The sequence below is a fragment of the Talpa europaea genome, assembly GCF_964194135.1.
Source record: "Talpa europaea genome assembly, chromosome: 7".
In the NCBI taxonomy this organism is placed as follows: domain Eukaryota; kingdom Metazoa; phylum Chordata; class Mammalia; order Eulipotyphla; family Talpidae; genus Talpa; species Talpa europaea.
In genome coordinates this window covers 111,806,519-111,833,630 of record NC_140074.1, presented here as the reverse complement: position 1 = coordinate 111,833,630, position 27,112 = coordinate 111,806,519, and the positions used below count along the sequence as shown (strand labels likewise).

The 27,112-nt window shown below is 43.9% G+C and overlaps 1 protein-coding gene across 2 annotated transcripts; it reads left to right on the top strand.

Moving 5' to 3' along the window:
• Positions 1-3,053: 3,053 nt before the first annotated feature.
• On the top strand, positions 3,054-25,625 carry PCTP (phosphatidylcholine transfer protein; the record flags this gene model as incomplete). Of its 2 annotated transcripts, XM_084236184.1 has the most annotated exons (6): positions 3,054-3,194; positions 17,459-17,576; positions 20,109-20,188; positions 23,388-23,559; positions 24,399-24,466; positions 25,560-25,625. In XM_084236184.1, the coding sequence occupies 6 exons, from the start codon at positions 3,054-3,056 to the stop codon at positions 25,623-25,625; spliced, it is 645 nt and encodes a 214-aa protein (XP_084092310.1). The 2 variants fall into 2 exon arrangements, with proteins under 2 accessions (XP_084092310.1, XP_084092311.1); XM_084236185.1 differs by lacking the exon at positions 24,399-24,466 and having other exon boundaries at positions 25,560-25,573.
• Between the last annotated feature and the right edge of the window lie 1,487 nt (positions 25,626-27,112).

The window sequence follows — 27,112 nt, the reverse complement described above, 5'->3', positions numbered from 1 at the left end:
ATTAAATAATTACTCTCATATTATCCTATTATCTGTAGTTTTGGGTTCTGATGGTCCTGTTTATACATCTGCTAACTCTCTCACCTGGAGAGTTGATTTCTCAGGTTTTTGTAACTCAACTTTTGTATATGCATCTCTGTGGGTGTTGTTCTTTCTTGGGTAAGTCCATGTGTCCTAGTTGTGAAAGTGTTCCTACTTTGACTCTGGCAGGAGACCAGAGGTTTCAATGGTCTTAGATCAGATTTTGTGTTCAGTTATCTCCTGGTGACTTCCATGCAGTGAAAAACACACACAATTAGATCCCATCTCTTCTTAGGCTTTGGACGTGGGTTCTCCTAGTTGTCTTTTATCTTTTGACCTAAGACCACAGGAAAAGCATGACTTTCTTTGATATTTGTGATCCATGGGCTAGGAATTTTCTGGTTTTCTTGGAATGGAAGGAGTAGCTAGCTCTTGGAGGATCCAGGCTTCATAAGAAGTCAGTTCCTGGTCCAGGTCCCCCGAGCTGTGGCCCTGGGCCACGTCTTCAATCCATGTGTAAGTATTAGAAATCCAACCCCCTTTTACACCCCACTTTGAGTGTCTGTCAGGATTTTAGAGAGCCCCAAATAAAACATTCTCTCTTCCCTACCTGTGTTCTGAATAAATTTAGAGACAGATGTTAAATTTAGACATTTTGCCCCTAGTACAATAAAGCAGTTTATCGAACAAAGGTAAGGTTGTCGGCAGCAGGAGAATTATAACACTGTGTCTATAACCAAACTTGCTCTCCAGGCATAGGCAGCATTGGAAAATCTCAATTCTGGCAGCAAATCCTGCCATCTTGAGTTTACTGTATAATCTAGGCAAATGAGAAGGTGTATTTTCTATAGCAGACATGCCAAGAAGGAGGACATGGAAGGCAGTGTTGCAGATGTGCCACATAGCCCAGTCTTCCAAACTCATCACCCATTTTAATCACCCCTCTTCTCCTGAGGAGTCAGTGAATGAGTGAGGCTAAGGGTAGTTCTCTAATGAAGTTCCCCCACAGACAAACCTGGAATGTAGGGGATAGGGTGGGGTGTAGTCACCCCCTTCTAAAGTTATGCAGGTGCTTATGCCTTCCTATCTGCAATCTGGAGAGTACCCCTTCTTTATTTTCAGCTAAACTATATTTGGTACATTTTTATCTGGCATTTCTATGTTTGAGGTCAGGAGCTTCAGCTACCATATTGCTGGAAGTTTCTCTGGAGAGTTTTTCACAAGGGAAGCAATCTTGTTTGGTCAAGTCCTAAAGAATAGGTCTTTCTAGGCCTCTTTCCAAGCCTTTTCTAGACCTCTGAGCTTATAAATATACAAAATATAAATATACAAATATACAAAATATAAGTATTCAAAATAAAAACTATTTTCTAACATGATTCTATCCTTCATTAACTATAATAAAATAAAAATGGGTGTAAATTTGAACATATCAAATATATATTTACCTTCTGAGTTTAGTAGGTAAATACTTTTAAACACATGCAATAAGTACAATTTAAATTTCCTGTCTCTTATCTTGCCTTATGCCTTTTATACTCACATTTGTCTTGGTTTTTATAATGATCAAACTTCATCAAAGCAATAAAGTTTAAAGGAGATTATAAAAACAGGAAAGTAGTTCTCTAATCTTTTGTGTGTTTAAGGAACTATTACAACACTCCTCCCATCCTCATAAACCAGTATTGCAATAAATCAATAATGTAACTCTGCTGCCAAAGGCGATCTTAAATTCTCTTTTTGGAAATTGAGATAAAGGTAGTGTGCCATCAACTTCAATACAGTCTTTCAAGTACTCTAGGAGAAACATTTTGATATACTAATGCAAAACATGTTCTGTGGTTCATGTAGTTACCTCCTTAATTCTAACTGGCTGCACAATTCTCACCCCAGTTTACAGATTAAGAAACAAAGGTTTCCAGAATTTATTGGAACCCATGTGGGGTGACACTGATTTGATCTTTAAGCTTACTGTTTTATTCAAAGCCATATACAGTCTGCTGGTAGAAAAAAACACCCACTGGACCTGAAGAAACAAAGAGATCTTTGAATTGCACAAAGATCTAAATTATGCAAGCTGCAGAAATCCTGGGTGAATACAATGCAACCTTTGGGATCATTTTCTACCCTCCTGGGTGGCAAATTACCTTTTAGATCCACAATGGATTAGCTTCGTTAACCTATTTGTGCCAGGGACTTCTTTGGACTTCTGGTGAATCCTTTGAATGCCATCTCAGAATAATGGTTTAAATGCGTAACAGAAAAAATAGAAATAATATTCAAATACAGTTCTATTATCTGGCCCCTGAATTTTTATGCATTTTCGCTTTGCCCACTTCATCTCCCAAGTCTACCAAATCACTCAAAAGATTTTCCCCACCAGATTCATAGGAGGTAACAGAGGCATCTCAGCCAGTTTTGTGAGAAAGTTTGGGGAAATAGAGATAGGGAAGAGTATGAGATGGGGCTGTTGTGCTGGTATTTCTTTCTTTTTTTTTTTTTAAAGATTTATTTATGCATACAAGAGCTGGGGTACAGGCCAGAGATGCGGGGGGTGGGAGGATTCACCAGAGACAGAGTGGGGAGCAGAACAGGCACATTGACTGAAATACACTGCTGAGGGGAGCAGCCGGTGAGACAGGAGAGGTCTGCTGAGCCATGTGGGGAGCTCCTAGTGTGGTGCTTAACCCCTTGCGCCACCAGGGAGGCCTGTGCAGGTATTTCTGAGATGACATTAATGCCTTCCTCATCCTTTCTCTTCCTTCTGGATGCCTCCCCACCTCTCTCACCCCCGTCTCTAATTTTTTCTAGTTTTACTTTTTCTTTGCCCTACCCCCATCCCTCGGTCAGCCCCGCCCACTTTTCTGGTTTCCCCACTCTGGCTCCTCCTACCCCCCAAGTCCCGCCCCCTCCCCCGTCACTCCCTTAGTCTCCGCCAATCGCACCGCGCCATCCTGTAGCCCCGCCCCCAGGCCCACACGAGCAGTTCTGCAGCCGGGGCTGCGGGGCGCAGGAGCCGCAACCGTGCGAGGATGGACGTTGCGGCCGGCGGCTTCTCGGAGGGGCAGTTCCTGGAGGCCTGCGCCGAGCTCCAGCAGCTCTCGCTGGCCGGGGCCGACTGGCAGCTGCTGGTGGAGACCCTGGGCATCAGCATTTACCGGCTTCTGGACCAGGTAGCGGCGGCCGCCCGTGGACCGCGGGGCTGCAGCCGCGGAAGTGGGGCCGGGGCGGGGCTCGCGGGGCTGGGAGGAGCGAGCGCGGGGCGGAGCCGCCCGCTGACTTCGCTGGCGCAGGTCGCCTGCGGGTGGGAGGACTTGGGAACTCGGCCTCAAGGCTGAGACTCCAGGAGGAGGTGGCTTGATGTAGCGGTAAATCAGGGTCTGATTCCTCAGCCCATGCGCTTGTCTGCACGGGACATGAAATCCCATCCCAGCCAGCAGGTGCCAGTGGCGGCTGGGGGTGGGGGCTGGGGGGTGGGGGGCGAATACAGATGGAAAAGAGAACTTTTCAGAGACTGCATGTACTGGTGTGTGTGTGTGTGTGTGTGTGTGTTGCTCAGACACAACCTACTATCCCCACCAGCGTGTGTGTGTGTTGCTCAGACACAACCTACTATCCCCACCAGCGTGTGTGTGTGTGTGTGTGTTGCTCAGACACAACCTACTATCCCCACCAGCGTGTGTGTGTGTGTGTGTGTGTGTGTGTGTTGCTCAGACACAACCTACTATCCCCACCAGCCATTTTACTGATTTCTGATGCTGTCCTTCCTTGTAAGTCGCCCTTAGGAACTTCAGTCTGAGACTTCAGGGAGAAGGATTAACTAAAAGGGTAGGAGGAATGAAGTTGGTTATTAAAAAGTTCCTGAAGAGACGAGGAACCAGGTAGCCATCCAGGTGGTGGGATCATTGCTTGGCAAGTGGGTTAAAAGTCACCTGTAGGCAAGGTAAGTGAGGTTTCCTGGCAGAGGACTAGAGTATTACAGTGTAGAGCAGGGGGGAGCTCTGATTTAACCACTGGTTACTGGACTGTGGAACATGCTCATTTGAACACTTAGAAATTAATAGAGGAGAGCCTTTTATAATCTAGAACAGATGCTGGAAGTTGGTGAGCTGTCATAGTTGCTTTTCTATGTATAAAGTGGCTACATTTTGTTTGGCATTATTGGTAGCCATCATTAGCGTCATACTGTGGTATTCTGCCCTAGGCTTCTGACATGTCAGGATGTTAAGTTCCTGATGATAATTATCAGCCTGGTGCTGATCTTGTTTATCCCTTCAGTTAAAACTTTAGGGAATGCAAGGAACTTCAAGGGATTGTTTTGTGTTTTCACTCTGTTCTCAAATGCATGGAGAGGAAGATGTGTCCCTCTACTGCATGTGCCATTTGCCACTCAGCAAACTGAAAGTCTGCTGACCACAGGACCATTGGTTATAACAAGATGAACAAGAAGCCCATAGACTAGAACAGGCAGAACTAATTTCCTAGTGTAACTTCAACTGCTTGGTCATGTTTTCAGATAAAATACTTTTTTCTTCTTCCTGATTATTCATTCCATTTTCATTACCAGCCACATCCAGAAATTTGCTAAGTTTTGTTGATTTGATGACTCACTCAGACACATCTGACATCTATATGTTTCCCTTCTCTTTTCTCTCTTTTACATTTGCCACACTGGGTGTACCTCTCACCTAGAAGTTGCCATGACCTCTCCACTGGTTTCTCCAGCTCCCTGGCCCCCTCATCCTACACATCACAACCCAGTCAAGTACCTGAAAGTGATCATATCACTCTCCTTTCAGTGCCATTGTTGATTGCAGAGCTAATACTAATAACCTTCGTGATAGCTGGCACATTCCATGCTTTATGTTCCAGGCTGTTTCAGTGCTTTGCAGACATTGACTTACTCAACCCTCACACCAGCCCTAATGTACGGTGCTATGATTATCACCTTTTTACCTATATGGAAATGAGTATGTGAAAAGGTGAAGCTGATTATTCAAGACTGGTACCAGGACTCAGCTCAGTGGCTATATACAGACTGTGCCTTAAACATGTGCCTGCATTACCTCTCTTAGAGAAGACATGCCAAATGCTGCCAGGTCAGCTGCATTGAACTAGTTTGGTTTCAGTTCACATTTCTGCCTTTATCTCCCACTCCTCATCCATACCTCCTGTCCTTTGTACTACACAGACCATTCCACCTCCTCTACCTCCCCGTTTGCTCTTTTGCTTTTGTACTTTGTGCCTTTCTCCTACTGAATCTGCTACCTGACACAGCCCGGCTATACCTCTGAGAAAGCAGCAGTCATAGGCACTCTGTTTGCATAATGAACAGGTAAATTATTCAGTCGAAGATGCTGTGCATTATCAAGGACGTGTGCTCTGTATGAGATGGTGTGCTCCCTAAGGGGAGGCGCTGTGCTTGTATATTTATTTCTGAATGAATAGAACTCGCTGACTGAGTGTATGACATGTCAGGTGTGTGTGTCAGAGCATATGACATGAGTGAACAGGAAACCGGTGAGATCCCTGTCACAAAGAACTCACTCCTCATCTTTTCTGCTATCACAGAGTCATAGCAAGCCTGAACTCAGAAGGACCTTAGCGAGTCTCAGGGCAGCTCCCTGTTTAATAAAGTGGAGACTGACAGAGAAAACAGTTCTGTTGAATGGAAGGCTTAGGGGCAGAACGGTAACCCAGAGGTTCCTATGCTAAGTCAGGTCTTCCTTTGCTATGCTATTCCTTGCCTTTATTTTCGGAGATGCTTTGCACTTAGTAGTCATGCAATAATTTTCCAATTTGCTGTCATATTAGCGCTCTCATTCCTCATCTACTTGCTACTTCTTTCCAGTTGTAACTTCTCATGTAGGTTTGAATTGGCATTGCCTCAAAATTTGTAGAATACATACCCTGCTCATTTTCCATTATATTTTGGGGGAGAGGAACAATTTTCTTCCATAATCCCTTTACATCTTATATTTTGTTTGTGGGTTTTTTTTTTTTTTTTTTTTTTTTGCTAATTCTGCAACAGTCCATGAAAGTGTCCCATTTGAATGTCTGATGAGGTAAGCACCTGTTTCTTGAATTTCTCTTTTTTCTCCCTTGTCTTCGAGAACAGAGTTGCTCCATAGGTAATCTGACACTGATCAGTGCACTGCAATTCAGTTCTGACGCTAACCACTCACCGTTCGTGCAGATCTCAGGAGTCAATCCATCCATAAGGCTGCTCTCACTTTTGACCAACTGGTCACAAATCCGAAGGATTTTTACAACTCCCTTCAAGTCCAATAATTGGCTAGGAGGACTCACAGAACTGAAGAAAGTGCTTTGCATGTGATTGGTTTTATTGTAAAGGAAATAAGTTAAAAATAGCCAAATGGAGAGCTCCACAAGGTCAGATATAGATCTTCTCTGCCTTCTCCCTATGGAAACAGGACACAGCACCCTCCAGCACCTCCATGGGTTTACCATCTTGGGAACTTCACCAGACTTTTTTGGGGGTTCCATTACCTTATTGTACATAGTCCACTGTGTTCATAGTCTCTGCCCGTATCCCCTCCTAGAGGTCAGGAAGTTGAGCTAGTATGACATGACTTAACGCCCCAATCAAATCTTGGTCTTTTAGTAACTTGCCCCCTGTCTGAACCAGCCTTGAGCATAAATTCAGGCATGAACCCAGGTGCTCCTAACTAGCAAAGACACTCCTCTTATGGTCAGGTTCCAAGGGTTTTAGAATCTGTGAAAAGAACCAGAGATGAGACCATATAAATTCTTTATCATATAGCAAGCCACTCCTTTTGTAAAAAGATCATACCTTTTTGAGTTGGAATTGTACTTACATAACAGATACAGCAATAGCATCAATATAAGTGTGCCTAACATTTGGAGGAATCAGTGTGGGATAGGAATACATTTAAATAAACAACTCATCTGTCCTATAATGCCATTCATATTCTTATGTTATCCTGATCACTCTTTTCTGCCTTGATTTATTTGATCACTTTTGTGATAGATCAATACTTGTGCAAAACTATTTAGTGTAGAAATCAGCTGGTGGGTAGCTAAACCTGCCATTTCCATAGGTATTATGTCCTGAGGAGGCCATAACTCAATTTCTCAATACATCTGATCATTGATATCAGAACAATCACATGACTTGTTTACATTAGACAGTTGAATCTTGACAGCACTAGTATCACGTCATATCATGATATGGTCATTGTACAATTTGGTTTCATTACAGAATAAGTCAGTAAGGTCTCATTACAGAGGCATTTGTTATGCCTTTGCAACAGATGCAGTCCCTGTCCCTGTGCCAGGTATTATTGACAGGCATCATTGCAGCTGGCTGTGGTTTGATTGGCACTGGGCTCCAATTTAATTGAGGACAAAGCCAGTCACGCCTTCTGAGCGCTCAGGCTTGTACTAAATAAGGCTGGTTTCCATTGGGTATTATTAGGTAGCAGGACCCACCTCCCTCTTATAAGGAGGGTGTGAATGGTATTCAAAATAGTTTCTGTCCCTACTAACCATACTGTAATATGTCTGTTATTTTACCCCGGTTGGAGATGAAGGTGCCCCTGAGGACCTCTGTAAGTCTGAAGACTCCTGTAGGTGTGCCCCTGAATTCAGTGGTGGGACACAGGACCACTGCCCCATGGCTACTTTGGTCTCCATCTGTATTGAAATATCAAGCAGCCTTGTTGGATTGGGAACAGCTCTTAGCTAGAATCTTTGCTGGGGCCTACCATTATTCACCATTATTTGCTGCCTCACCCACTTTGCTAATGTGTCATTTTCTTTTCAGGTTGACTCTTGTCCTTGGCCTTCCTCCTAGACGAGAATTCCTTCTAAACTTTAGTTAATAAATTTTTTTCCTCAGAATACCACTTCTCATCAAAAGTGAATTCAGCTCGTCCCACACTGTGCCTTAAACTGCACTATCTCCCCTAAAGCCCTTTTCTGTCTGTGGGCCAGCATGTAATCCACCATGCACCATGCATGTTTTTGCCATTACATGCCTCTTCTTCCCCACCCTCTATAGCCCCAGCCTGTTTATCCACACATGTGTATATGACTTTGGATCTCTGGATCCCTGAATGGGGAGTCACCCAGAAGACCCAGACCCGCTGTCAATTTTGATATTGCTTAATCCTTCAGACTTGCTCCTGGGTGATTCCAGGTCAGGTTTTCATTGTAATTTTTTGCCTTTTGGCTGTTTAAATTCCACCTGGGGTAAACTTGTTTGGGTCCTTTTCATATTGGGGACCAATGGGACATCCCAATGATCCACCCAGTTTTTGATATTGCTGCCTTAAGTCCTTTGCTTCAACCTCCTCAATATCCATTTAATTCATCCTATTTCTTAATAACCATCGAAAGAGTCCACTCTGCTGGAGTGAGCCCTTGGGGCCTCTTCTATGTCTCTTCCCATTCTCTTATCGATTACTCTATTTTCCTTGGCATGTGAGAGACCCATAAGGAGAAACTGAGACAGGTGATCCCATAAAACTTTTTCCCTTGCTCAATTTTTGTTATTAGTAAGATCACATGTGGTGCCCCTGCAAAGGGGGCCTGTTCATCACAGTACTTACCATGACCTGGGAAGGGACATATTTAGTGGATGAATTTCCTGACTATGAAAAAGCCAGTTCAAAGTGGTTTGCATACACAGCATATTAGCTGCTTCATCACTTGGAATATTACTTGGAATTTATAGGATAAGGAGACTCCGACAGTCCCAGTCTCAGGGTTCACAGGCTTTAGGGTACTCTTAACTGTCCATCAGGTGACCATCCCCTTGGGTAACTTGCTTTGTGTCAGCATGATATAGAGTCATCTGTGATTGGTCCATAGTAGGTTGAATTCTCTATCTCAATGATGCTGTATCAAAGTTACTAGTCAGTGTTTTGAAAAAACAGGTAAGTCTTATGAAAGTCGAAAGGGTTTTAATTTGAAAGAGTCTTAAATGTAATAAATGTGTTTTAAAAGATTGTAGATCTTTTTAGTAAACAATTCTGAGTCATGCTTTTGGGTGGATGGCAACTTTTCATATACAATAGTTTTATTCTTTTTCCTTTTCTCTTTTTCTATCACATCATAGAATTTTTAGACTTACAAAGCTGCTTTGAAACCATTCTGTCTAGCACCATTATCTTTTCCTTCCACTTTATAAAAAAAATTCTTTGCCTACTCTGTTTCTTTCCTCTTTCCACCTCAGGTTATAATGGCAATTACCTATCTTTCCATGGTGCTTTAATTTACAAAATGATGCCACAAATAAGTTTTCATTTATTTTGTACACAAATCTGGAAGATCCACATTTTTTAAGTGAGTCAATCAAGACCTCATAACTAGTAACTAGACATGAACCTGTTTAATAAACCCAGTGCCAGATGTACAGCTCACTTCAAGGTAGGAGCTGCATTCTCTTTGTGGAAGTGAAGCAAAGTACTCCAACACTGCCATGAGTCATTGTGGGAAGAGCCTGGTTTAGCAGGCAAGTAGTCTGGGGTGAGAATCTTTGCCCTGCCCTGCTGCCATTTGTTCATTCGGGAAGTAGTCATCAAACCTCACTACGTGCTTCTGCTCTCTTCAGCACTGGGATAAACAGGAACAGGAATGTGGTTCTTGACCAATGCAGGAATGTGGTTCTTGACCAATGAACCACATTCCTGACAAGAAGAAATCCCTAGTATATAGTGAAATGTCAGATGAAAAATGCTTTGAAGAAAGTAAAATGAAATAATGGAGTAGGGAGTAGGCAGGGATAGCCAGAGATGGTGTGGTGTGTTTTAGATACGGGAATCTAGAAAACCCCTCTGCGGAGGTAATGTTTAAGTGAAGATGGAAGGGGAGAGATTGCATTATGAAAATATCTGGAAAAGAAATGCACCAGAGGGAGTTGCTTAAAGCTCAGGCACATTATTATCACCTGGGGAGCTATGATGGCACTGCCAGCCCTACCCTAGATTTCATTGACTGGGGTGAGGCTCGGATGATCCTTTAGAAAAGCTCCCCTGGCATGTAGGGGTTGATTAGTCTATTCTCTTTATATTCGTGCTTCCGCCTCCTCTTTTTTTTTTTTTTTTTTTTTTAATGAACTCTTCCCAGGAGTTGCAAAGGACCAGACTGGTTTTAAACCACTGCAGTAGAGGGAACGCTAAGTGCCAAATCTCTAAATCAGGCTGAGCTTGCCTTGTTTTCCCAGCAGAGCCAGAAGAGGTGAAATTGAGGTTGGAGAGTAGTTAGGCAGCAGGTCCTGACTGGGTGATGTCAGTCAGTTACTTTTCATTTTGACATCTCATCTTCCTTATTTGCAAAGCAAGTAACTTGCCTTTAAGGAGTACTACCCTCTCAACAATCATTGAAGGAAATGAGAAATGGCAGGGTGCTTCTCAACCTTGAGTATGCATCAGAATCACCTACAGGACCTGGTAAAATTCTGAGCTGAGTCCCCTTCCCCCCATTCTCAGAGTTTCTGCCTCATTGGCTGTGGAGTGGGGTGTGAGAGTTTGCATTATATTTTTTTTTTCTTTGAATTTTATTTCTAAAATGGTGCTGAAGGTACTGGTCCAGGGGCCATACTTTGAGAACCACCGATGTGTGGGAACCTCGAGGATAGGCTCAGGAGGTTATGAGACAGTGAGAGCTGGGAAATACCCTAGAGATGAGAAGCTGAGAAGCGAAGGACACTTGAAAAGGGAGGGTGAGAAAAAAAGAGTATCTTGAGGGACAAGCAATGTCCATTGTAAGACTCATTCCCCTGGATTGGCTGTTTGGGCTTAAATGTGGTCCCCTGAGCAGATCAGGGAATTTCCTCTGGCAGAGAAGGGCCATGAGTCGCTCACAAAAGCTTCCCGTGATCAGCAGTCCCGTCTCGCTGGGGTCTGGGCTGCGTTCCCATGCCAGTAGACGCTGGGACACTCCAATAGGCAGCATGAAACTTGCACACAGGATTCACATCGGCGATTTAGAGCAAGTGGGCATTGAGCTAAAAAGAGATGACCGAAGGCTTGAATTAGGTTTTTAAAACCAACTGTCTGGTGCTGAGGAGGACTGCCTGCCCTGCCCTAGGGCTGATGACGTGTGGGATGAAGCACAGGCAGTGCTTTCCCAGGGCCTGTTCTGTCTGTGCTGCTGGCTTAGTAAAATGCTCAGCCTGGCATTAGGTGGAGAACTCTGCTGGACTGGGCTGAGAGAAAGTTTAGTCCTTAGGAGAGAAGCACATATTTAAGTCCCGTGAGAACCGATTTACCTGGGTGGCACGTTCCCACCCCAACCCCCAGGTGGGGTCAGAATTCCATTGGCATCTTGAGCCTCTCTGCCTTGGTATTAAGTGACCGTGCTGGCCCCTTCTCCTCCCCCATCCTTTCTTCCTCCTCCAAAGGAGAGACTAGTTACCAGCATGACTGGCAGAACAATTGGACCATGAGTGAGCCACGTTTTATCGACGGGCATGACTGCCGTGTTACAGCTGAGCACGAACAGCAGTGGCCAGCTGCTTACTCCCTCAGGCCCAGTCCTCTGGGCTCATTGCATGTTCTCTCTCTCTCTTCCCCCCTCCCTCCCATTTTCCATTTCCCTGAGCAGACAGGTGTTCAGATGTGTCACAGCCCCAGTGCTCTCTCTCCTCACTGCTCTCTCAGGATGAGGGGGAGCTGGGGTGCAGTAGAGAATGCTGCTCTTGAGGTTTAGATCTGGAGGAATGAGGGGAGAGAGGTGAGCAGGACCCCCCGCTTCTGTCTCCAGGCATAGGCCAGTCTCGTGTCATCACCCTGTCATGCCTTAAATGGGCTTCCTATACATAAACTTCTGATTTTTTTTAATTATTTTTTTTTATAGAGGCATGTTCTTTCTTTCTTTCTTTGTTTATACAAGCACTGGGTACAGTCAGAAGCGTGGGAGGGTGAGAGAATTCACCAGAGCCAGAGCGGGGAGCAGAGCAGGCAGAAGGAGCGAAGTACACTGCTGAGGGGAGCAGCGGGCGGCAGGAGAGGTCTGCGCGCCTTGTGGGACCCTCCTCCGGTGGCCGGGGAGCAGCCGGGGATCTAACCGGCACCGCAGAGGCCGTGGGCAGCTTCGCAACCCAGCTCTCAACCGCTGTGCCATCGGGGAGGCCCCTAAACTTCTGATTTTTATTGGGTCTTAGGTATTGAGAGGAGAGTTGACTTGGACAGGATTGGGACATTCTGCACCCTTGAATACACTATCATGTTCACCTGGGTGAACCAGAGGCTGAATAAGGGGCAATGAGAATGGGGATGGCTGCTGTTTGGTTTTGTAACCTGTTAGCATCAGAATCACCATTACTGTAATGGGAAGAATGCTTTCACTATTAGAGCTCTCTGAAAGTTAGAGTTTTTCTTTTCTAGAGAGAAGTCAACCAGGACCTGAAACCATATAGGGGGTACTGAGATGAGATGTAGTGTAATTTGATAATTGAGCGGAGAACATGGCACATGAGGCAAACTGAGCCTGGTAGCCCGGCTCAGGCTGAGCTGACCCAAAGTCTAGGTTTCTGAAAGGAGAGAAGCTTCCCCAGTTTGGTCAGCAAGCATTTCATTCGGCTTGATCAGTGGGGAGAAGCAGTTTGACTAATAGTTAGGAGGAATGAGAAGGAATTGCAGTCTGCAGTTGACAACATTTTTTAGGTGCTCAAAGAGGCCAGTAAAACTCTTGAAGTCTTTGGACTCTGCCTTCGTAGGTGTGTTCCTTCAATATAAGATAAAATGGCTGCTGCAGTGCTATCGTGTCTGCATTCAAAACAGGAAGGTGGCATCAGGATGACCTCTATCCTTTCAGAAGACCAGGGCAGTTATTAGCTGGGCACCCTGCCATATGGGTTCTCTTAGCAAGCAAGAAAGGGTATACCTGGTACACTAAATTTTCTGCTGCTTCTGATAATTGTATCCTACACATTATTTTGACCGATTCTCTTATTATCCAATGGTTCTTTTACCATCTGAAGTGGATGTCCTATCAATGGAGCATTAGAAAAATATGTAGTGTGTTTTAATTTAGACAAAAAAAATTGAACCATCCTTAAAACTGCTTTTGTAGAGGAGCTTCAGGAAGAGCCAGAAACCTCTTGAATAATGCTGTTTGGAGTCATTGAAATACCAGTAAGCTTGGAAACATTTTTGCAACAAATATTACAGAGAATTTATACCTCTAATTTTAAAGGGATCTTACATAGCAAAAATTTAAAAAATTTGTTCAAATCAAGATGTATTTTTTTCCCCTACCAAATTGTACAATCAGTGCACCCAATCCTGGTAAGATATTTCTTTGTTACTCCAGAGAGTATAAATTGGAACATATTTCTTTAAAGTTTATAAAAAGTGCAAAGGGCTTTTAAATGCTAGTCCCCTTGACCCTGAAATTTATCTCTCAGGAGACTTTCCTAATGAAAAATTTAAATTATGGACTGTGTGGATCCATGTGGAAACTAGATTATTCCAGCAACATTTGTATTTGTAAAAATATTTGAAAACAGAAACAGCTTTTAAGAACAATTAAATCAGGTGTGATCTCTTCATGATCTTAACACACTGTTGTTAAAAATGAGAAGACAAACTGTTTACCCCATTTTCCCCATTTTGCAACATAGAGAAATATTTATTTACTTTGAAGAAATGTGTCAAATACTACCAATAAGTATTTGTAGATTATGAAGTTACAGGCCATTTTTGTTATCTTTATTCTTTTTGGCATTTCCTAATTTTCCTATAATTAATATGAATTATTTTTATGATTATACAATATTAACTTAATCTTTTAAAAGTCAAAATAAAAATATGAGTATGCTTGCTAAGATCCTTTTTAAAAAGTAATAGAGAAGTGCTTTGATCTAAGAATTGGGTGGAACTACTTAGCAGTTGATAGATTAGAGAAGGTGTTTTGGGAGCATTTTGTTCCACTGGAGTTCTGGTCTTTCTCAGTTCTGCCACCAAGGGAGTATTTAAAGGAAGTTGTCACAATGGTTCATTCTTCTGTATTCACGTAAATCGCATTGTTCTATTTTTCTTTTCCTCGAGGGCTTTCTGTTTTTCTTTTCTGTGACATGTATAGGACTGAGGTCACTAAAGGTTATAACTACATTCAGGAGGGAAAGGGAGCAGGTTTAAGGAAACAGTTTGTCTTAATCTATCCAGTTAAACAAAGTCAAATCATGTAAGGGTGGGGAGAGAGTTATCTCAACACATAATTATCCCCTTTGCTCAATATGTATAGAGAATTGCACCCAATATTCCTGGACAAGGAGTTAATTGGCTTTCTTCCAAAGTTATTTAAACAAGTATGGCCATTTAGATGTGTAGGGCATGTAAAACTGCACTATCTTTCCAAATGTATATGTATGTGTGAGGTGAGGGCTCCATTTTCTATTTCTCTTTCTAGAAGTTGTTTTTCCTGGGATCTGCCTTTCTACTGGGGCATCCATGGTACAACACATTAGGGGTTCAGATATCCTAGTGTCTCCTTTGCTGGTTGGAAACCCTTGGTATAAAGCCACATATTTTTATATATTTATTTTTTTTAATTTTATATATTTTTTACATCATTTTTCATTTTTGCACAATGTATGCATTTTCATCTTGGTTCTATTCCCCATACAATTCCCACCACCCTTGTTTTGATCCTACTCCCTTCTCCCCTTCCCCTCCCCCCACTCCGGTAGTGTATATGTGGTTTACAGTTGCTTGTGGATTTTGATTTTTGCTTTATTATAATTAGTCTTTTTCCTTATCCCTTATTTAGGTTTTCTAAATTCCTGCTATGAGTGAAACATCTGGTATTTTTCTTTTTCTTTCTGGCTTATTTCACTGAGCATGATCCCTTCCAGCTCCATCCATGTTGCTGCAAATGGCATGAGTTCATCTTTTTTGATTGCTGAGTAATATTCCATGGTGTATATGTACTACATCTTCTTGATCCAGTCATCTATTTTTGGGCATTTGGGTTGTTTCCATAGCTTAGCTATTGTAAATAGTGCTGCTATAAACATAGGGGTGCAGGTGCCCTTTTGAATTAATGTTTCTGTGTCCTTTGGGTAAATACCAAGGAGTGGAATTGCTGGATCAATTGCTCCATCTTTAGCAGATTGAGGAACCTCCACACAGCTCTCCATAGAAAGCCACATATTATTTGAGCTAGAAGATTTTATGAATTCATTTTAATTTTGCATTCAATTATTATTATTATTATTATTTTTGCCAGGTCTTTTCACATACATCTAAGTTTCCTAAACTGGGGTGTGTTTATCCCTGGGTTATGTCACCTGAACTGGGAGACCTCGGATGCCTCAGATCTCTAGAAAGATTCACCATGTTTAGCCCTTGACTTCATATAAGTCACTGGCATGGTATTTAGGAAGATGGCTTCATTCATGTTCAATTACTCAATAACATTGCATTAGCATGTGAAATGATGAATTCTTCTAAATGCCACGTTTGTTTGCTTTTGCATTGAAATTAGTCTAAGCCATTGGTTTAGTCTTTTTTTTTTTTTAATTTATTTATTTATTTATTTATTTATTTATTTATTTATTTATTTATTCATTTATTCATTTATTCATTTATACAAGCACTGGGTACAGTCAGAAGCGCAGGAGGGTGAGAGAATTCACCAGAGCCAGAGCGGGGAACAGAACAGGCAGAGTGATGAAATACACTGCTGAGGGGAGCAGCGGCGGGCAGCAGGAGAGGTCTGCGCGCCATGTGTAACCCTCGCCTGGTGGCTGGGGATCGAACCGGCGCTGCAGAGCTTCGCAGCCCAGCATTCAACCGCTGCGCCACCAGGGGAGGCCCCATTGGTTTAGTCTTAATCATAGAGCCTTTAGTCAAGGAGAGAGTCAGGAATTATCAGTTGACATTGTGCAGAAAGTGCAATGTCCAATGGGACCATTTCCAGCCCAGAACCCTCATGGGCAAGGATATGCTGGATATGCCTTATATGCCTTCTTGTAAAACAAGGAAATTCTCTTGTCATGCTTGGGAATCTAGACATGGTCTCTTTCTGAATAAAAGGGACTTTGATTTGAAACCAGTATTTCTTTCCCCAATTGACCTTTTGTACAAAAGTCCTTTACATAAAGAAAAACAAGAAGCAGTTGTTGAAAAATTCTGTCTTGGTGTTGATAAAACAATCTGTTAGGATTCCGTGTGCCCCATGGGTCTCTAAAATAGTAACCTCTTCCCAGAATGTGAGCTGCCTGCATCATCCCTGCTTGGATCACCTCAAATCAAAAGTAGATCTCTTGATTACCCCACAGCACACAAATCTAAGTTTCTGTCTTGGGAAATGCAGGTCCTTATATCCTGGCTGTGGAGACAAAGGGTCTAAGAGTTAATCTCAGTGCTTTACCTTCTCTTTCCCTACAGCCAACCTGTCAGCAGTTCCTGTTGATATTACTCCCAGATACATCCCTAAATCACTGCCTGCTCTCCTTCCCTGTTGTTATTTCCATATTCAAATCACTGTCATCTCTCATTGGTCATTTCACCGGCTCCTTGCTCCCCTATAATATGTTATTGGCGCCCAAGCAGCCAGCCAGAATCATCTTTTTTTTTAAAATAAATTTTATTTTTATATTCCCCATACAACTGCACCCCCCTTATTTTGACCCCATTCCCTCCCCTCCCCACACCCCACCCCCCATAGAGTGTCTCTGGTTCATAGTTGTTTGTTGATTTTGATTTTCACTTTCTTATAGTTATTCATTTTCCTGTTCCCTTATTTAAGTTTTCTAGATTCCTGCTATGAATGAGACTGTCCAGTATTTTTCTTTTTTTAAAGTTGTTTCCTGATTTAATGTCATCCCGTTTGAATTCATTGATTGGTTTTTCCATAGCAGTCAAAATTTTTAGCCCTCACCCTGGTTGACAAAGGCCTTTGGGGCCTGGACGCCACTCTCTGTTTGATCCCACTTCCTGCAATTCCCCTTCCCCCAATCCTTGGTCCTCTGGCCCTGTGGGCTTTCTGTTTTTTGATGCCAACCATTAACCCAATGGTCTTTCCCCCACCAGAGATGGGCTTTTGTCATCTCCCCATGGCTGGCTCCTTTTAATATTTAGAACAAGGTGTTCAGAGCAATGTTACTCGTGTAGAAACCTTTCCTGACCCCCTGATTATAGTGACTCATCCACTACCCCACAGGCACTGTTTATCACATGAACTTTCTTACGGCCTCTTTAAAGGATCTGAGTAACCTTTATGGTCCTCACCACCATCAGTGCCTATGGCCAAATATAAGCTCAAGAGAGCAGGCACCTCATCTGGCCCCTCTTCACTGTTGTATCGCCAGGACCATAGAGGAGTTGCTCAATAAATGGTGTTGCATGAATCTCGTGCTCAGCTGCTTTTTATATGCTGCAGAATCCAGCTTTCCCTCAATTTGTTTATCAATAGGTTGTTTCTGCCTGTTCTGTTTTTACAGCAGTCTGGACTTTATGAGTATAAAGTTTTTGGTGTTCTGGAAGATTGCCCACCAACTCTACTGGCAGATGTCTATATGGACTTAGACTATAGGAAAAAATGGGACCAGTATGTTAAAGGTGAGAGAGAGATATGATTAAAAAAAAAAATCAATTACAATGTAGGATCTATTGTTATTTGCTCAAATCAGTAAAAAGCAGAAGCTTAATTTCTCCTATAGTATGTTACATTTTTAAATTTGGCATAAATACTTTTAATATTAGGTTGAAATAGTCCTTCAGTTTTCCTAGAACTTTCTCCCTGTATGCTCTTTGATCTACTCTCCAGTTTGCTGGGAGGGCTACTTTGTTCTCACTGCAAAGTTGGTTGTCATCCTATATACATAGGTGGTCATGGAAGGCTTCTTGGAGGAGGTGGTATCCAAGCTGTTTTGGAAATTGAATGAAAATTTTCTGAATGACAAGAATGCATGTTAGGAGGTTTAGAGGGTGAAGGGATCTCAGACTCAGGGAGTAGCATGAATTAAATCAGGAAAGCATGAAGCAGCAAGAAATGATCAGAAACTGAACCGTTTGGCGTAGCTGGGGTAGCAGAATCTAGAGCGAGGGTAGAAGGAGCGTCCAGGTCCCCAAGGGCCCATCATGACCACCAAACTATGGGGTTACCCTGTAATTTACCCTGTAAGTGATGGAGAGTTATGGAAGGCATTAAATAGGGGTCCTCCTGCCTCTTGGAGCTGACAGGGACCTCTGCCATCTCAGTTACAGTGGAATGGAACTGGCCAAGGGGCTCATAAACTCTGAAAGATCCCTATGGAAGTCAGGAGACTCTTGGTTGCAAATTAAAAAAGATAACTAATGCCAGTATTGGAAAAAGGAAAAAAAAGTTTATTGTTTCATAGCATTGAAAAGTCCATGAGTCTGGCTTCCAGGACAGCTGTTTCTAATACTTATCCTCCATCTCAACTGTTTTTGTCTGACCTAATTCTCGGACTGATTCTATTTTATAACAAAGATGGCCATGAGGCTTATAGTCTGACCATTTAACTAGCCTAGGAGGAACAAGAACAGAATTCCCACTGTCCTTCTGATAGCAGCCAGAGGCCAGGATGGGCTCTCATCAGCTCACCATGGATCTTGCTTACTTCTGGTGCACATATGTCATGGCTTGAGATCACCTGGAGTTTTCAAATACCTGTCCCATCTGGGAGGATTTGTGATGCTCACATATCCAAGGGGAAAGCCAGGCATTCTCTGTCCCAGCCTTTCTAGCCCCTTTCCATTCAGTCATCGAATATAGATGTTGCTAATAAATGTGCATATGGCTTCCATTTGGAAAATAGCAACATCAAGAAGCACGCAGCATGCAGAATCCTTTTTCCAGTGACAGTCACAGCTAAGGCATCTTAGCCCAGCCTGAGTTGCATTCGGCCTTAGCAGTTTGTGCTATGGTGTCTGATCCAGCGACAACCAGAGTTGGGTTTCTCTGATGTTGTAAACCTGACTCTGGTGGTCTTGGATATCTGTGCCTTCCCTGGGAGTCTTCACTAAACCACTTAGCTGGAGTCACCAGCTAAGACCCTGCACCATCCCTGAACCAATCACCATGGCCATGTCTTGCTCATTTTCCCAGGCCCGAAATGAGTACCAAGTCAGTCCTCCTTAAACAACATACTCAAGAAGAGGAAGGAAGATGCTCTGAAGGAAAATTGAGATGCTGTGCTGAGACCCTTCTTAGGCCAGTGCTGAGCACGCAAAAGAGACAGCTGTCAACTCCTGTCTTCCATTCCAGGGCTGTCTTCAGCCTTCGGTGACACCCACAGGCTGGCAAGCTTTGTAACACACAGCCCGCTTCTATTAGGTTTTCTTTCAAAAGTTGGACTAAACAATACATTTCTCCTATCAGCATCTCTTCAATGGACACTGTTGGCTACTTCAGCTGTCTTGGTTCTTCGACTGCTCCCAGTCATCAGAAGCTCACTGTACAGCTTGGTGTTGAGGGTGCACGTTATGAAATTCCTTTACCATCAATCTTCATCCAAAAGTTGGCTGCTGTTGCACACACTAGCACAATGAAGGAAATTTGGTCAAAGTAGCTGTGGTCTAGTGGAAAGAAACATGGGAGAGAAGGAAGAAAGTTAGGGTTAGCCACAGTGATACTATTTTCCAGGATCTAGGAAGCCCACCGTCTAGCTCCCTTTCTGGAACCTTCATTTCCCACCTGAGTACGCTGGACGAAGTGATTCAGCTCCCAGGCTAGCCGTAATGTGTCAAGGAAATCTAGAGGGAAAAAGAAGCAACATTATTGATACTCTAGTGACATCTGGCGGTTACCTTGATTTTAAAACCTCTGAAAATTTATTTTGGGATACCTGATTTTGTCACATTACATTCTGTTCTGAGAAACTTGTTTGTACTATATGACAGACATATTTTTTTGGGTTCTTTTGTTTTTACTGTGTTTATATATCTGCTGCACTGTGCTTCTGGGCGATGCGCTTTCAATGGTAATGAGTCTGCCTGCTTTTTTCTAGAATTCTGTGCCTTATGAGTTAGTGATCTGTCATGTCCTAGAGGTCGTTGTACCTAGGCTTTTAGTTCATGGGAGGTAAAGAGGTTTCTAGATGTGTTAACTTCTTTTGCTCTCTTTAGAACTTTATGAGAAAGAATGCAACGGAGAGACCGTCGTCTACTGGGAAGTGAAGTACCCTTTCCCCATGTCCAACCGAGATGTATCCTTTCCCGGGGGACACCATTTCTTGGCTTTCCAAGTGTTTCTGTGCCCGCAGCCGTCAACCGGTGGTCTTCCAGCAAGTATGGACAACATTGTCTTGGATTCTTGCAGAAGCGTCTGCTAACATTGTGGCTTGTGTGGCTTGCGGAGATGAGAGTGTGATTCGAGGCCTGACTGCATGGAGTGTCTATGACTGTGATCACTGGGAGCAGCTCCCCCTTTCCTGAGAAGTTTTATAAAACTTTGAAATTGTTGGGCCTCAGAAATGGGGACCTGCAAAGAATCCTCATAATGAGTGTTTAATACACTCTCAATCTATAGAGGAGAAAGTGGGGAATCAAAGACATAAAATGGCCAAGAGGAGTGGCAGAGGGGGGACTAGAACTCAGACCCCTGCATTTCCAGCTCTCCCAATTCTTCCGTTTCAGTTGACCCCATGAATGGGGGGTGTGCTTCTTCCCTCCATTTCCTCGTTTGTGTAGTGAAGTCGCTGGTGGAATGTGGGGAGCTTTAGTTAACATTCTGAGGGGCGAAGAAGCCCTGTGGAGAAAGTCTGGGAGGTGAGATGAGAATTTGCTGGGTGGCCAAGGTGGGGGTAGGTGATTGACGGGTCCCATTCCCTTCACTGTTCTCTGCCAGCGCAGCCACTTAGTGCTCTGTCACACAGTGAATCACCTTATCAGCCCCTTTGAACAAAGGGCCTAGAGGACTTAAAAACAAAGCTTGGAAGCTGAACTAGGTGATCACTGGGGTCCTTCTAGCTCTGACTTTCTTTATGTCTGTATGTTCCCAAATAATGATTCTCTAGAGAGAGGGAATGTGTGGTGTGTTTTGTGTGCATTATTTGTGTCTGCTTTTGTATATACAGGTATGTGTCTGCCCCAGCCCCCAACTAGATTATAAATCCCTTTAGGGTTTATTTCTTGACAGAATTCCCCCGTGCTACTAGGTAGTTTGTATTTATGGCATGCATTTCCACAAATTGTTGATTCCTTGATCTCGTTAATTTTGTGTGGTTTTCTCTTATCCTGCCAACATCTTGATAAGGTAGAGAGCACCACCTGTTTCATACCTAAGTCAGCTAAAGGGGAGTTCAGGACTTAGCTAAGTTCACACAGCTAGTTGGTGGAAGAAACAGATTTGGGCCCTGGGTCCAGCTGTCTCCAGTGACAGTGATCTTGTCTTGGGCACCATCCATTTCTCTGACCTCCCAGTGACACTGCTGGGTGGGTATCCTCAGGAGTGGACACTGAGGCTCGTGGAAGTTCTATTTATGACTTTCCACTGCCATGCAGTTCCACAGTGAGTTATATATGCACACGTGTCTCTCCAAGAAGGACTGTTCAATTCTCGAGAAGAGAGAATAGTGCAGTGGAAAAGATTACTTTTGGAGTGAGTGATCCTAGGTCGAGTGTGTATTCCTTCCCTGGTTTGCTGTGTGACCTTTTATTTGTTTATTTTTATTATCTATCTATCTGTTTATTTATTTATTAAAGATTTATTTATTTATTTATACAAGCACTGGGTACAGTCAGAACCGCGGAGAGTGAGAGAATTCACCAGAGCCAGAGCGGGGAGCAGAGCAGGCAGAAGGACCGAAGTGCACTGCTGAGGGGAGCAGCGGGCGGCAGGAGAGGTCTGCGCGCCATGTGGGACCCTCCTCTGGTGGCCGGGGGGCAGCCGGGGATCGAACTGGTGCTGCAGAGGCTGTGGGCAGTTTCGCAACCCAGCGCTCAACCGCTGCGCCACCGGGGAGACCCATTGCTGTGTTACCTTTTAAAAGGCCTTCTCTTTGTGTCTAAACTGGAGGTCCTGAACTGGTGGTGGGCTATGTGCCACACTGAACATTGCAGCCCTTCAAAGACATGTGCCAAATTTAAATCAATCTATCAAGTTAAGTTTTCCTCAGTGGAATGGTAGGTGCTTCTGTCACATAAGTTGTGGAGAGAATGGAGCAATATTTGCTGTGAAGAGAAAGTAAAAGGCTTGAGATAGAGGAAAGCCATACCCAAGAACATCATTTCTTCCCAGAAACATTTAAAAACTTTACCCACCATTACAAAGAGAGTGAGGGCAATAGACCACCCATTGTCCAGGCAGCCCTGCAAGGTGCTCACGGGAAGGGTGGGGCATCTGTGGGTGCAGCTGACACTCTGAGGTCTCTGGGGCTATGATTGTTGCTGTGTTATAGTGAGTGGAATTGTGTTGTTTACTGTGGCTTTTTGATTGTTTTACACTTTTAATTCCTTCTAGTCTGAAACCTGAAGTCATGTCATTTGAAAGTAAAATGAGCACATTAAAGAGTTGAGCCCCGTCTACCTATGACAGTCTAAATGGTTTTGGCAGCCAGATCTGGGTTCAAATTGAGATTCTGTCACTTCAGCTGGACCATGGGATCTTGGGCACATTTCTTCTCTGAGCCTTGATTTTGTCATCTGTAAGATGGGCGTACTTATACAGAATTCACAGGGACTTTGGCAAGTTCAAAATTAAAGCTATGTGTAAAACAGTTTATTACATGCTAAGGACTCCATGAGTGGTGACTCAGTAAGTGTTACTTAGAATTTAATTATCTTCCCTCGACTAGCACCATGGGCATGCTGGTGGTTCTGGGACTGTCTGCTGAGATAAAAGAGCTTTGTTATTCCTGGCGAACCAGTGTTAACCCAGAGAGGGAATCTGCCTGCTGAGCCTTCAGGTGCTCCTGTGTCTCCTGTGTTCACCACTGGTCTGTGCTCTGCACGTGGAGGTCAGTAGTCAGAGCTGGACCAGGACAGGGTCAGACAAAGCAGAATTTACCAAGAGCTTATTCTGCTCCAGACTCCCACCCCTCTGACCCTTACCAAGCCTGCCTGTTGTGCGCTGTTACTTGCATCTCTTAGATACAGAAACTGAGTCTGAGGTTCAGTAACTCAGGATCAGCCTGCTGCTATGTGACCAGTCCTCTGATAATCTCATAGTACCTTCTACAAGTGGTTTTCCCTGCATGGGTAAAAGCTTAGGGAATCATTCACAGATGGTGAAGGGTAGTTTTAAATTATCATACCAGGTGGTGGGAGGCCCCATTTTGCAGGGCAGGTGAGTAACAGTACAAGGGAGCAGACACCAAGTGGAAGGGACAGACTCATCCACTGTTGCGTCTGACTTGTGGGGCTTCCCTTCTGTCATCTGAAACGCTGCCTTGACTGGTGGATCAGTACGTCTACAAACGGCAGCGGCGAGACCTGGATGTGGAAGGGCGGAAGATCCACGTGATCCTGGCACAGAGCACCTGTGTGCCTCAGCTTACCGAGAAGCCGGGTGTGATTCGAGTGCAGCGGTACAAGCAAAGCCTGGCCATTGAGAGTGATGGCAAGAAGGGGAGCAAAGGTAAAGAGATGGTGCATGTGGGTGCACCGGGCCGGGCAACCCCTGTGGAGGCCATGCTGATGGGAGACATGTAAACTACAAACTTATCTCCTGAAGTCAGAAAGTAGGGGAGGGATTAATGTCAGGGAGGGGACTGAGGTCACCCCTGGAAACTTGGTTAGTGCAAAGTTGATGCTTAAATCTCACTCAGCCCATTCTTAACGTACCCTTCCATTGTCCCAGTGAAATCAGAATAGCCCGGTGAACCAGACGGTTTAGACAGTCACTTCAGGCTGGTCCTGTGGAAACATAGGCCAGGCCTGAGGGTGGGTGAGAGTGCTGCTCAGACCACCTCAGAGGACACAGCTCCTGCTCAGCTCTAACCCAGCAGCTCAGTTCCTCTCTGCCTGAGTTGCAGCCCCAGGGAGAAACACTGAGATGGGAATATTCTGGAATGAGTGTGATCTTGCATCTTAAATAAAACCTGAACCACATAAGTCTTGTTACGAGCTGTCACCTTGATTATGTCACCTAACTCTTGTGAGTCTGTAGTTTATTGTTTATAAACCTGGGTTCAATTCTACCAATTCTTAGGGATTGTTAGGATAATTAAATGAGAGACTAGATAAGTTACCTAGCACTGGTCAGGTCTTTAATAAATAGCAAAATGTTTGTAAAAATATTTGTATATAAATATTTTGTAAGACAAGGCGGGGGGCGGGGGGCGAAAACCCCCTAAATTATGTGTTAGTTCCTCTCTTATTTCTGGGCCTGAATATGAAGGTAGAAGGTTCACAGGGTTTGTTGTATCTTTTTAATGTTTTTCTTCCTTCTGAATTGTCCTTTCTTTCCCCCTCTAGTTTTCATGTATTACTTCGATAACCCGGGTGGCCAAATTCCGTCCTGGCTCATTAACTGGGCTGCCAAGGTGAGATCCGAGGAGGCAGGAGGGGGAAGTGTGTTTGACAAATGTTGACTTAGCCCACAGGGCTGTCAGACTAAAGAGACGCGCTGTCGCAGTCTAATGAGGCTCTTTTATGAAGCAGCTTGGTTGAGTGACTACAGTTAGGTCTGGGGTTGCCAACACCCAGGATGGAGGCTGGGACAAAAGGCAAAGGATTGTTAGCTGGAATGCTAGCCCCTCCCTGCTTAATGCTCCAGGACCCCACCAAGATCACTCTCTGGAACCTTCAGATAATAGCCCGCTCCTTCTGAGAACCCTGATGCCTTGGGCCTCTGCTTGTGGAGGAGAAAGACAGACCGAACTGGCTCAGGAGACCACCAGATGTGTCCACTTGGGGAGGCCTCTACTTTTATTATTTTGTTTTCCTGTGAAAGGAAAGGAAACTGTAGCTTGGGTCACCAGGGACTGCCTAGGAGCCTGGCATCGCAGGGACCATTTAGCTTGCTTTGTGCATGTCCTACTTACTGGCTGGAGAGCTCAACAGAGTCCCTGGGAGAGAGAAAAGCACAAAGGCGTTGAGTCAGACATGTGATTCTGAATCCTGGCCCAGCTTCTGACGATAATCTAGGGAAGCCATCCTTTCCCCCCCCCCCCCTTAAAACTGGAGCTGGATATTAATTACACTGTGGAAAGGGAGTAAAATAAGACAGAGTTTAGGGAAATTCTTGCACAACGTTCAAGTTAGATAATAGAATATTCCACCCCTGGTTCCTGCATCCTTACCATTTTCACATTCTGTAAGGCAAGTCCTTTCTTTCACCTCAGGAAAAATCTCATAACCCAGCTCAGTCCTGCTTCCTGTGATGTTTTAAAATTGACTGAAATGTCTTCTCTTTGTAATAGTAAAAGCCAAACTATAAAGTAGTGTCTTGCAGCAGAGACCCCGCCGCCAAGTCTGACCTCTGCCCTGGATTTCACCTTCTGTTGACATCAGATCGGGGGCCCTGTGGTCGTTCATTACTCCCCAAGTCATCTTTGTTTGCTTCTTGCCACCTCTCAGAGTGTCAGGAGTGATTGCCTTGAGGACATAGAGGTGACAGTCTCTTTTGCTTTGCAGAATGGAGTTCCTAACTTCTTGAAAGACATGGGGAAAGCCTGTCAGAGCTACCCCAAGAAGACCTAAGGAAGGGAGTGGGAGCTTTGTGTCCATGGAATGATGTCTCAGAAGTGCCACAACCCCCCACGCTCAGCCTTCCTTTCATTCTTTCGTCTTCAGAGGCCTGCACCTACAGCACGTCGCCGCTGAGCCTGTGTGCCAGGCGCTTCCTTTCCCACTCTCCCCACCCCAGGACGCACTGCCTTCTTCCACTATTGAATTTGGGTCACATTGGGGAAACCTTTGCTTGTTTATTTTTAAAAAGGGAAGTCCTCCATAGGGAACAGTCATCCCATTGTGCCACAGTAGGGGGATGGGTGGGTGGAGCAGTGACTACAAAATCTAAGGCCGACCTATCCCGGCAAGCTGGCTCCTTCCCAGAATGTGATTTCTTGCAGCCCAGGAGGGGCAGCTAAAAGTTGACTAGCCTCCAGAGTGGCCCCTCAGTCCAGCAAGACTGGCAGACACGTGCCAAGTCCATTTGCATTGGGCTCTGATGACTTGATTCAGCTGGGATATGACATGATAAGTCTCTCCCTGGTCTCCTTCTGAAGGATCACTGTTATGCGATCTGTTATGAGACCAAACCATTTTGGAAAATAGTAGGCCTGGCTGAGCATATAATGTGACAGCCATTTTTTTTTTTTCTCATTGTATGTTCCTGGGTTTTTCTCTTTCTCATATGTCACTGGGGGAAGGCTTATCCTACCTCACTAGCTCTGCATTTGACTGGAAGCAAGACATTAAGGTGACTGGCAGTTAGTGAAAGCAAATATGCTTTGCACACAGCAAACAGATAAAGCAACTTTATGTGCAATGAGATGAATTTCCCTTCTAGAATGTTTGGAAATGTTGAAGGGATAATAGTTCACAGCCAGCAAAATATTAATTAGTAGCTTGGTTGAACCTATACCCTTTTCTCAGGAATTCTACCTAAGTTGTCTGCCTCTTCCACACTGAGAGATTTCAAGTTTCCTGTTTTCTCCTAAATGTTGGTAAGATGTCCTGTGGCCAAAGGCAGAGCTTTGATAATCTCAGGGAAAATTTTTAGCTACTGTGTATGATGGTACTATACCTTGATGAATGGGCATAGAAATTCAGGACGTAAAGCCAGAGTAGGAAATTTACTGAAATGGGATACCTCAAACTGTGTTTTCTTTCTGGGCATAAAAGTGTAGTCCTACCAAATAAATACAGAGCAACTTATTCTTATCCTGTCTGCAGCTTCCTTCCCACCTTTCATAAGGATGATTTCATTAGGTCACTTTTGTTTGCAAGTCACATCTAATCTAACTCATGGACTTGAATGTAAAACAAGATTTGAAGCTCACTTACATGCAAGGCCACATGTAGGGCAGGGGTTGATGCAGGTGCTGAAACTGACATTGGAATTCAGCTTTTTTCAAGTATCTTCATTGTTGGGCAATGTTTGGTGGCTGGGTTGCTGCTGCCAGCAAAAAGTAGAAAGGCAGCCTTGCATCTTCCCAACCTCACACTGAGCCAAAAATAAGCAT